The sequence below is a fragment of the Aythya ferina genome (genome assembly GCF_964211825.1).
Source record: "Aythya ferina genome assembly, chromosome: 3".
NCBI lineage: Eukaryota > Metazoa > Chordata > Aves > Anseriformes > Anatidae > Aythya > Aythya ferina.
This window is the reverse complement of record NC_140298.1, coordinates 91,875,347-91,887,573: the sequence shown is the minus strand read 5'-3', so window position 1 is coordinate 91,887,573 and position 12,227 is coordinate 91,875,347. Positions and strand designations below refer to the sequence as shown.

At 35.0% G+C, this 12,227-nt stretch overlaps 1 protein-coding gene and 1 long non-coding RNA gene across 4 annotated transcripts in view; one reads left to right on the top strand and one right to left on the bottom strand.

Annotated features, from left to right (window-relative positions):
* The window catches only part of EYS (eyes shut homolog), a 723,774-nt gene that overhangs the window by 135,938 nt on the left and 575,609 nt on the right, over nucleotides 1-12,227 (bottom strand). For all 3 annotated transcript variants that reach the window (XM_084512624.1, XM_084512623.1, XM_084512622.1), the window contains one exon: nucleotides 10,869-11,022. In XM_084512624.1, the coding sequence (XP_084368750.1) occupies nucleotides 10,869-11,022 (154 nt within the window). The remainder of the gene's footprint in view (nucleotides 1-10,868; nucleotides 11,023-12,227) is intronic.
* Nucleotides 1-12,227, top strand: part of LOC311433466 — a 42,949-nt gene that overhangs the window by 26,147 nt on the left and 4,575 nt on the right. The window lies entirely within an intron of this gene.

Here is a 12,227-nt window from a genome sequence, read left to right as displayed (position 1 = left end):
AGAAGAAAGTTTCAAATTCACAGTCTAAAGACAGGTTGGTGTGTGCTTCAAGGAAGAAGCAAAGCATAATGAGGACAGTCAAGGTGTAGGACAGATGAATAAAAAAGCTTTTCCCACCTGAATTAACTACATCCCAGAAGATAAATTTATCACACAATTGACGTGCTTTAATCAAATGCAGAGAAATACCTTCCTTCCTCATTATGCTCCTAAATGAGTTTCTTTCAGACTCAGAAAGATGCAGCTCACTTCTCTCTCTCTCTTACATGACTAGTAAGGAGGACTATTTAACAAATGTACCTGTAAATTTTACTCAGGTCACTCCATATGTATCACCAATTTTCATACAGACAGTAAGTAAAAGTAGACCTAAACTGGCTAGTCTTAAATCAGTCAGCTCTGTGATATCTTGCTTGTTTCTTCTTTGCATATGTGTAAACTATATATTAAATACCAGCCTGAAATTTGTTTAGAAAGCAAGAAGTTAAGAAAAGTAAGGTTATAGTAATTAAGATTAAATAATAGTAATAAAACATGAAATAATCTTCACTATTTCTTCCTTCCCTTGGCCCCCATCAAAAGAATAATTTCCAGTGAAATGTATGAAAGAGAGATACCACGTTTGTGAATCTTAAGTCCCGTGATCATTTTGGGTCTGGACTTGACATAGTGCAAACTACAGACCATATATTAGGACAGCAATTCAACAATTTAAAAAATCTGTTTAAATATTTAGATTGCCCTTGGAATGGTGGCATATGAGTGCCTCAGAATTATTAAATACATTTCATCTTTTGAACATCTTTCTGAGGTAAGTAAGTACCAGTTGCATTTGACAGCTATGCAAACTAAGCAACAAGATAGGGCTAGCCAAACTGTTTAAAACCACATGGGAAGTTTGCTGCTGAGATAGGAGCTGACAATGTAGGCTAAGAAGACCTTCTCCTTTCTCCTCAACACAGAGGACAAAATCCAACCAACCCCATATTAGCCTCATCTACAAGACTTCACTGCCCACTCTGTTGCTTTGTGGAGACCTGCCCTCTGATTCTTCTACAATTTCTACTGCTCATGAAGTACATCAAAGAGAGCCAAACTGGCTAGTCAGGAGCTATATTTTCTTCCCCTTCCACCAGCCACATATGAACCACATATGGTTCTATGATTCTATGATTTTGAAACCTTTACTATCTGTTTCACCCAGCCACATGAAGACTAAAAAGTGAATCACATGAGATCATGTAGCAGAAACTATCTAGAGAAATTTCAACTCTAGAAAAAGAAATCACATAGCAGAACTTGGAAGACAGTCCTTTATTCATCACATGGGATAAAAAAGGACTACAAAAGGATAGGTATACCCCATTAAAGAAGTGTCACCTGTAATACATGAAGGGAGGGTTCTAATGAGCTTAGCAAAATTCTGGAAATTTGCGTTACATGCAGTTTAGAATTTTCATAACATAGTGAACAGAGCAGTTATAAACACTTTAGCTGTAACATTACTGAAAGGCAATGCATATAATTTTCAAAGCAAAAGCACCCAGAAAATTGAAGTGGACTATATAGACTATTAGAACTTAAATCTTGTATTTTTTCCTGTAGAAATACAGAGATTCTTCCAAATGTGGAATTTTAAAATTATAACACAAAGCCAAACCATAAAATAAAAGGTAATGAAATGTGTATTATGTTTTATAATGTATGCCTTTCTTAATTCTAGTGAATCTACAGCTCAGTCTTTAGAAAAGCTAGTAAATTATGACATAGAGCTTCAGTAAAATTACATAATCTAATAATGGCTATTAGCAACATCTATCATAAAGAAAGTCATAAATAACTGTTGCAATTATCAACAGTGGAACGAAACAGTTTCTTTAATGTGATTATTAATCCTGAGCACATTTTTGAGAAAATGAGATTTCCTCATTACTTTTGATTCTGCAAATTATATCAGCTATTATTTATGCCACTTTTGATAAGACGGGGTGCTAAACAGGAAGGTGTTAGGATGCTCTGAATTATATAATATTTCAATCATGCTTTGTGAAGTTTATGATATGAAAAACTAACAATCTACTCACATATCTAATTAGCAACTTATTTATCATATGTATAATGATGAAATACTGATCATGTATTAGAGAGTACACTGGTCATTAAACATCCGATCTCATGTGAATATTGATATGACAGAGTTTGCATGTGTCCCTTATTCCATGTATCCTATTCCTTTCAGTACTTCCATTCTAGTATGAAAAAACAGAAAATATATTGTCTTGAACTATTTGGTATTCCTTTACCATCAACAAGTGTTAGCAATGAAATTCAGAGTATGAGGACTATTTCTTAAAGGTATGATTTAGTGAAAAGAACATTAAAAATAGCAGTCAAAATTGAGAATAACAACCTTTATTGTTATCTTCAAGTATGGTCCTCTACTTTAGAGATGGAGAATAGTGGAAATGAAACAAAATTATTGGCCAGCAATGCACCTTAACCACTGGAAAGATTAAATAAATGTTCACTGTACAATGAGGCTATATGGAACCTCTCCGTAGGACAGTCAGTATATTAAATATAGGTCTTGACTCATGTCAAAATGATCACCAACAAGATGGAAATAATTTCAAAAGTACTTTTTTGTTGTTGTTCACAATCATAAATCACTTCTTTGTATGTCTTGTGCATTAGCTAAAAGTTAGTATTAGGGAGCAAGTGAGTAAGTGATTAATTCGCAGTGAGTGATTAACTGTTTTAAATAGCTGTATTACAGTTAAACTGGTAGGCAAACAAAATAAATCACAATATGATAAAAAGTACATATCTCTGTTTCCAATATAAATGATCTCTAGGAAGTGAAACAAATTCTATTAAAAACAAAGGTCACCAGTTGTCACGGCATGTAAGACAGGAGCTCACAACAGTCTTCACATATACTATGTGTATATATACACTATGAATAAATCTATCCGCAGGATTCTATACTTGTGCTGACAAAGCCATAGATTGATTGAATTTATTTCTTGTGCTGATTTTCAATGTTTTCAAATGATGCGTTGTTACACCAAAAATCTCTCCATGAGACAGGATTTACTAGCCTTTCAGGATGGATTAATTCATCCTGAAAATGTAAATGCAATCCAGAATAAACTACTGCAAAAGTTACTGTGATTTTTCAGATGCCTGATTTCACTTTATTGTGCTAAGTTGAATATACTTATAAATTTCCTATAGCAGCATTGGTCATACAAGTGAAGTATGTTACATTCTTAAAAGGGTTAGTAAAAAAAATAAAAGTAAGACCTATTCTTGTTTCTTGTAGGGAATAAACTCATCTGCACCATTTCTCATTTCATCAAGTAAAAAATTCTGGTGGATGATAGCTTAAGGAACAGAGGTTAAATTACGCTGTCTTTTATTTTATTTTATTTTTTTTTCAGGATACTGAAGGACAGACAAGAATTTAACTATATCAATTTCAAGCTCAAATTCAGAGCATCTTTTGGGTTAAAAGTCAGCATTTGCCTTCAGACAATTTGATTTATCAAAATGCCAGATTTTACATAAAATTTGATTACACTAAATTGCCAACAAAATCTAATTTTTCAAATTCCATTTCAACAGGAGATTGAAAATGGCATCATACCAACTGGACATGAGAATAAGAAATTTATCTAAAATTAAAATAACTTTGTCTCTATTTTCTCAATTATTTTTCATGGCACTAAACACATTTATCAAATGAGTTCCTTTTATCATTAAGGCTTACGACGTTAGAACCTTGAATTTCCAATTAGAGAATGGCTTGGGTTGGAAGGGACCTTAAAGATCATCTAATTCCAACTTCTCTGCCATGGACAGGGACACCTGCCACTAGATCAGGTTGCTCAAGGCCCCAGCCAGCCTTGTCTTGAGCACCTCCAGGGATGGGGCATCCACAACTTCTCTGGGGCAACCTGTGCCAGTGCCTCACCACCCTCATAGGCAAGACTTTCTTCCTTAATATCCTAATCGTTTTAGCTTCTAGACCACACATTCTTGCAGATACTCCAATAACATTTACTGCAGCTTCCTAAGTTGCATATAAGAAAACAAAGCAGATATCACTTCTGTAGAAAAGGATCTGAGATTTATGGATTTATGAAGGGAAAATCATGCTTAACCAATCTGATAACCTTCTACAATGAGGTGGCTAGCTTTGTGGTTGAATGGAGTTTATTTGTCTTTGATGACTCATTGATGAAATGCTAAATATCATTGCTGTATCAAAAAAAATATTTGTTTCAAAAAGTGACATACATTTCTACACACACTGAATGTTCAGTTCAAGCATAAAACCTGAAACTGAAATGAAATCAAAAAGAAAGCTTTTCTACATGAGAATCCATTCTCCTATCTGAGTTATTTCAGCTAGGAGGCCACACAGAATAATTTAAATGGTTGATCCTAATGTTCCCTCAAATGGTCAATTTTAATTAAGTATACAAGAATTTATATACATCACTTTGGTGTAATGCACATATTATGAACTACTTTTGAGACTAATAGATGTAAAGTGATTTAATTATGTAAAACTGTAACAGCTAAAAGAGTAGCCTGTCAAGGTACAAGGAAAATGCTGCATTGATGGCAATGAGATTAAAGGCTTCAGAGAACGCTGTATATATTCAATCTTCCCACCTTATACTGGCAAATATGATGATGATTTTAAGAAACAGATATACATTACAAACTGAATTGAGCCCACAACTGCTTTCAAACAGGTTGATAAACTGTCATCAAATGTAGATAATTTTAGTGGAAAACCATCTCTTTGAAAGAATTTCTATGCTCTGTCACACTGTGATTTATGCTGAGCTATCATGATTTATAATTTCTGTAGAAAATGCAGTAAATATAAATATGTATAGTTAATTAGGCATTCCTTCTGAAAGTAATTCCAAGCTTATTATAATCTGTTAGACATTTTACAGCATGTACAGTTTCATGCATTTAACACAACATCCACATGGATAAGAATCATGTTTGCGCTGACTCAAAATTTAAAATTAGAAAATTACAGTATGTAAGATACTCCATTTCAAAACTCTATCCAAGTGTGTTTTCTTTATCAGTTTATAAATTTATATGGCCAATTATTCTTACACCTCTCCCAGACTGCTTTCACTGTTAATGTTCAAAGAATTTTGGAACAATTTTTGGTGTGATAAGATGACACCAACACTGCATCAAGTTGATCCAAGCTATCTAATAAAACACCTTCCCATTTCTCATTCTTCATATAACAATGTTGGAAGTATTAGCTATTACTAATGGCTATTTACTATTATCTATTACTATTATTATTAGGAAAGAGTACCTGAAGACAGCAAAATGCTCCATGTGCTACACTATACACCACTTCAGATACAAAGCCACTTTAGGAAGATCTGCTCAGTTGTTTCCAATTTATCAAAAAAACAAATCCCTGTAATTCATGGTAACTGGTAATGTTGGACACAATGGTAAACCATCAGAAAATTAATCATTCTTTGTTTTACTGATTTAACATATTTTTCAGCAATACAGAGAAGAGCATCTGGCATCTTTAAATACTAATGAAATGATGACTTAAAAATATGTGCTGAGAACATATATCTCTCCGGAATGATGAAAAGAAACAAGTAAACTCCATGATTCAAAACAAATCGAGTGATCATATGGATGATGATTTACATATTTTTATAAAAACAATTGCATTTAAGAAGACAAATGTAATAAAAAAAGTTGTAAGATCAGTTCAAACTATTGTCTCCTGTGTAAAATGAGGAAGTGGACGTAAAACATGGAAACTAATAATATAATCATGTGGCTTGCATTCGGCACATTATGTCTTGCCAGTTTCCATGTGGAGGTACAAAAATATTTTTAGAACTTTCACAATTCAGAAGGTGTCCTCTGCTTTTGAAGCATGAAAGACCAAATAAACTTCAGCAGTTTCTGTACAACTACATGGTCCAGGCTAGAATTTGTCATACAACATTAACTGAATAATTTATTTAACACATTTTGCTTTAATGGATTGCCATGGGTGACCTCAGCCATGAATAAATGCTTACATCCACATACAAGTACTAATTTTAGTGTGACACAAAGCTGGAAAGAACTACATTCTATATAGTCACTTGTAAAATTTATGAAAATTTACTGTACATAATACAACAATAAAGCTCTGTGGAGATAGTCACTATACTCATTAAATCCCATAGAAAAATTCTGGTAATGCTACAGGTAAGGTACAACAGAGTAATATACTATACTATACAGGCAAGATTTTAGTTAATGCTTGTGTAGAGTCTTCCAAACATAAAAGAATTTGGTGTCCTCCCTCAAGTATGTGCTCACTGCCTAGGGAGTGAACAATCTAAACTTTTGGAAGGAAGTACATCTAAAAAATTACCGTTCAGAAAAGATGAGCATAAGATGTCAAAAAAAAAAATCAGTATTTTTACTCCAATTGCTAAAGTCCATCTCACTCTCTATCTAGAAAAATCGAGTCATGGTGACTTGATAATCTCTTCTTTGTTAAAGATGTTTTCCTTTAATCAATGAACTGAAGGAACACCATATGGCTACCATGACAGCCATATCACTTTAACCACAAATTATGTACATCAAATTTTGCAACAGGCAAACATATTTCAGAACCCACATGTGGAATGAAATGTTGTCAAACTAATGTTCTTTGAATATTTGTAGAGAACAAAATCAAAGGCAATCTAAACAACACAGCAAATATGTGTTTACAGACTTAACAAAAAAGATCAATACAATCTCAATTACGAAATCACAAAAAAATAAACCCAAACAAAACACGCATTTTCAAAAACAGGTATCAATTCATTCTAAAATCAACAGAAATGGAAACAAATAAAACAGGATTCTGAAACAGCTCTCTAGTTTCTTTAGGCAAGGCAGAAAAAAATAAGCAGTCAAAGTTTTATTGGTTGTTTCCATAAAGCTGTCATATCACAAGGATTGTAAATAAAATGACTGAATATTTAAAACTCATTTAATCTTCATCAGGTTTGAAAGAGATGACCATAATCTAAGGGAACAAAACATATGGGTTAATCTAAGAGAAAGCAATAGGGTGTGAACTCTGGGGATGTCTTAGCTTCCTATTAATCGTGTATTTAGAAACAAAAAGTGTAAAAGATGGAAACTTTCTTCTACAAAGGCTATCGGGAGTTATGCTGTTTATCCCATTGGAACCGTAGTTATATCCAGAACTGGAATATCTGTCAAATATGACCTTATAGAATAATTCAAAGTCAAATTTAACAGAAATATCATTTCCCACATGGAGTATTTTCAAACAGTAACAGAGAGTTATTTATACCAGCCTTTGTCTCTTCTTTTCCTGCATTATAGGGGAAAAAATCATTAATTTTGCAGGTAAAATGTACAGATAGAGTTATCTATCTTCAACAGCCACTAAGAGAACACAAATCAACAGTTTTGTCATGCATTCATATTTTATAGCCAATGATACAAGATCCTGGGGAGGCACAAATGCCTTGTCAAGTTTGCTTTTTCCTTTGGCAGAGGTTAAGGATGATTGCTGAAGGATTACAATTTTATTGCTGTTTGGTGAAGGATATACTGCTCTCTCTACATTTTAGAAGGACTCACAAGAATAATCACTAGTCATTTTGAAGGCCATGCCCATAAACTCAGATGCATATAAATCCCTGCCAGTCACAGTCTACATTCATGCATTTCAAGTTATTTAGTATGCCACTGTTTTAAAGATAGCAGAATAAATTCCAGTAAACAAAGGTAATGTGTAAATTGAACTGACATTACCTTTTAGTGTAACAACATGAAGAGTGAATCCATAAATATATATGCTAATTTTAGGGTAAAAAAGAGGGAAATAAATTTATTTTTCAGTGTCAACTTAAATTTTATACCTTGAATGAATCTTTTCAATGACATATAGCTTCATTTATTGCTAAGATATTGGTAGAGTTTTAAAGCTACACAGCATTTTAATGTTTTAATTTTATGAATGAGAGACAAGGCTACCTCAGCTAATACACTGCAGGTAATCAGTTGACCAATGTCTCACCCAAGAATTGCCTCTGAGATTAAAAAGAACAAACTTAGAAACAATTTTTTAGTATTGAACTGTATGCTTTTATCAAGTATCTGCTATGAGAAAAACATCATCTGCTTGCTCATGGGTAGAAGGAATAAAGTTTTCTTTGCAAGTTTTATATATATCTACAGTATATATAAAAATCCTAAAATACATTAATATACAGTCAATTAACAAGTAATTAGGTTTGAGTATGCTATGTGACCTTGCTTCATTAATACTAAGCATTAATAAAGAATACAAGAAAAAAAGAAAAAATGGTATAATTGGAGTGGAAGTTTAAATGGAGTAGAAGAGTAAAGTATAGACTGGCAGCTAAGAAATGTAAGATGGACAGTTTCTTAAATGGTAGATCCTTTCATCCCTACATGTGCTGGAAAGAGGTTTCCTATTTATATTCAAACAAGTTTTTGTTATAAGCGAATATGGTAAGGCTTAATGTGTGAGCATAAAAACTAACAAAAAATTCCAAACAATCACTTAGCATACAAATAAACCAATATCAATATACTCCTAGCAATCTACTCTTATATAATGAGGTCATCAAAACTTCTAGTATGAGCAACATTTCAGAATTTTGAAATATTTACATAAAACAGAAATATCACCAAAGACAAACATAAAAATCTTCAGATGATGCTTTTACTTCCCTGTATTGGTAGTAAGAAGGTAATTTTGAGAACACCACTATATACATTTCAAGGAAATTCTTGCAGTCTCCTTCACATACGATACTCTAACAGCAAAAATGTTCCTAGGTAGAACTACCTTTAATTTAACTAATTTGCGTTATGAGTTCCCTCATATCACAAATGCTTACAGTTCAGGTGCAGCAATTTAACTATATGACAAAGTAAAATAATATCAGAGTGATGGTAACTTAAAATTTTAATGGACATCAGAATTCTCAAATATTTTTGAAGTGAACATTACACACATTACCATTATTTTGATGTCACTAATATAAACATAACACAAAATTTATATTATTTCATTCTTACCTCTGTCCTAACTTGCACATTTAAAATCCCTTGAGTGGAAAAGAGTTAATCCATTACCAGGACATAACAATACATTTTCCAAAATTATAAATTAACCTTTCTGTGAACTAGTGTGTGCTAGATGAAAAATACTCATCAGCCACCATTGCGAACTGCTAACAGTGCAATTGCTTTTGTAGATATGACATCGTAGATAACAATCCTGTGCTGTGATATGTTACCATGCCTAATTTTAATTTCTCATCTTAAAATTAAGCAGTAATTTAGTTCTATACTTAGCACTAGAAATATGATAAGTTAAATTTATTAAAGAATAGAATAGAATAGAATAGAATAGAATAGAATAGAATAGAATAGAATAGAATAGAATAGGATTAGGTTTCAGTTGGAAGGGATCTGAAAAGATCACTGAGTCTAACTGTCAGACTACATCAGGGCTGACCCAAAGTTAAAACATTAAAATCATCATCCAAATGCCTCTTAAATACAGATAGCTATAGATCCTCAACCACTTCTCTAGGAAGCCTGTTCCAGTATCACACTACCCACTCAGAAAATAAGGCTTTCCTAATGTCTAGTCTGAACTGCCCCTGTTGCAGTTTTGAGCCATTCTCATGCATTCTGTCACTAGATAGCTGTGACAAAAGATGAGCACCTTTCTTTCCACTTCCATTCATGAATTTATAGAGGGCAATGAGGTCACTCCTCAATTTGCTTTTTTCCAGATTTAACAAGCCCAATGTCCTCATCTGTTCTGAGAGGATGTGCCTTCCAGCCCTTTAGCTTTGTTGCCTTCATCTGGACACATTCCAGTATCTGAAAGTCCTTTTAAAATGGTGAAGCCCAGAACTGCACACAAGGTGAGGACACACCAATACAAAATACGGTGGGAGAATCACCTAATTTGATGGGCTGGCTATGCTGTGCTTAATGCACCCCACCTAAAATGCAGTTTGCTCTTTTGGCTGTCAGTGCACACCGCTGGCTCGTGTTGAGTCTATGTTATTGTTGAGTTATGTTGACCAGTACTCACAAATCCCTTTCTGCTGAGCTGCTCTGCAGCCACTCATCTCCCAGACTGTACTTGTGTCTGGCATTATTCCATCCAAATGCAGAGTCTGGCATTTGATTTAGTAAAATTTCATGCCACTAGTGATGGCCCACTCTCCTAATCTATCTAGATCCCTCTGAGAATCCTCTTGTTCCTCGTAAGAGTCCACAGCATCTCTCAGCTTAGTATCGTCAGCAAATTTACTAAGCATGGATTCAACCCTTGCACCCAGACCATTGACAAAAAATATTTAACAGAATTGGCCCCAAGATTGAGCTTTGGGTAATACCACTATTGACTGGCTGCCAGACACTCCTATGTGGATTACCTTATCATAGAATGATATCAAATTAATGGGTTAGGACTTACCCACGTTAGCTCATAAATTATGAGCTACCTATTTTTAACATCCAACATTTTATTTTTCTTAAAAAAACTGAACTAATGTATGTGAAAAAGATATATTAAATCAAGAATACTACCTTATGAAAAAGATTTCCAAACATGCGTACAATTTTGCGTTCCAGTATGATTTTTTTTTACTGTCAAAAAACCAAAACAACAACAACAACAACAACAACAACAACAAAAAACCACAACAAAACTACTCTTTTTTTGCTCAATATATATGACTAAATCTCTTTAGCGTAACACAGTATTAAGTTCTTACCTTATTGTGATAGGGATGAGTATACCCTTGCTAATGGATTGATTGACAGACACAGTCAGAATGTTCTGAGAGTTTCCACAGCTGAATCGAACTGCTGGTTTCCCTTCCACAAGATACAAGTGAAGAAATTGCTCTCCAAAATGCTTTTCACTAGCTTTGAAAACAAAAATAGAGACAGTCATGATTCTGAAAGCATAGGACCTTTTGGAAAGATCTGACACTACTAAGAAGTCACCACCAGTCTTAATGCCTATGTCTTCCATTCATAGAATTAAAGAATCAAAGAATTATCTAGGTTGGAAAAGGCCATCAAGATCACCAAGACCAACAATCAACCTTTAGTAGCATGTCCACGAGTCTCTTGAATACTTTAAGGAATGGGGAATCCATCACTTCCCTGGGCAGCCTGTTCCAATGCTTAATCACCCTCTCCATAATGAAATTCTTCCTAACGTCCCATCTAAACTTCCCCTGCTGCAACTTAAGACCACTTCCTTGCATCCTATCATTTGTCACCTGAGAAAATAGACTGACACCCTCTTCAGTGCAAGCTTCTTTCAGGTAGTTGTAGTCAGCAGTAAGGTCCCCCCTCAACCACCTCTTTTCTAGACTAAACAACCCCAATTCAACAACCCCAGTTCCCTCAGCCATTACTAATAATTTCACCAGCTTCATTTCCTTCACCGGCTTCATTGCTCTTCTCTGCACACACTTGAACACATCAAGTGTTCTTCTTCTAGTGAGGAGCCCAAAACTGAACATGGTACTTGAGGCATGGTCTCACCAGTGGTGTGTACAAGGGGACAATCACTTCCCCAGTCTTGCCGGCCACACTGTTTCTGACACAGGCTAGGATGCCACTGGCCTTCTTGCCCACATCGGCACGCTGATAGCTCATGTTCAGCCAGCTGCCAACCATCACCCCCACGTCCTTGCCTGGTGGGCAACTTCCCAGCCACTCTTCCTCAAGCCTGTAACGCTGCATGGGGTTGTTACGGCCCAAGTGCAGGATCCAGCACTTAGCCTTGTTGAGTGTCCTGTGATTGGACTCGGCCCATCGATCCAGCCTCTCCAGACCCCCCTGCAAAGTCTTCCTGTCCTCATGCAGATTGAGAGCCCTGCCTAACTTGGTATTGTCTGCACACTTACTGAGGGTGCACTTGATCCCTTCATACAGATCACTGACAAATCTGTTAAACAAAAGTGGCCCCAGTACCAAGCCCTGGGGACCACCACTGGTGACGGGCTGCCAACAGGACTGAACTCCATTCACCGTGACTCCTTGTGCCCAGCCATTCAGCCTGTTCTTCCCTCACTGAACTGTACACCCGTTGAAGCCATAAGCAGCCACTTTCTCCA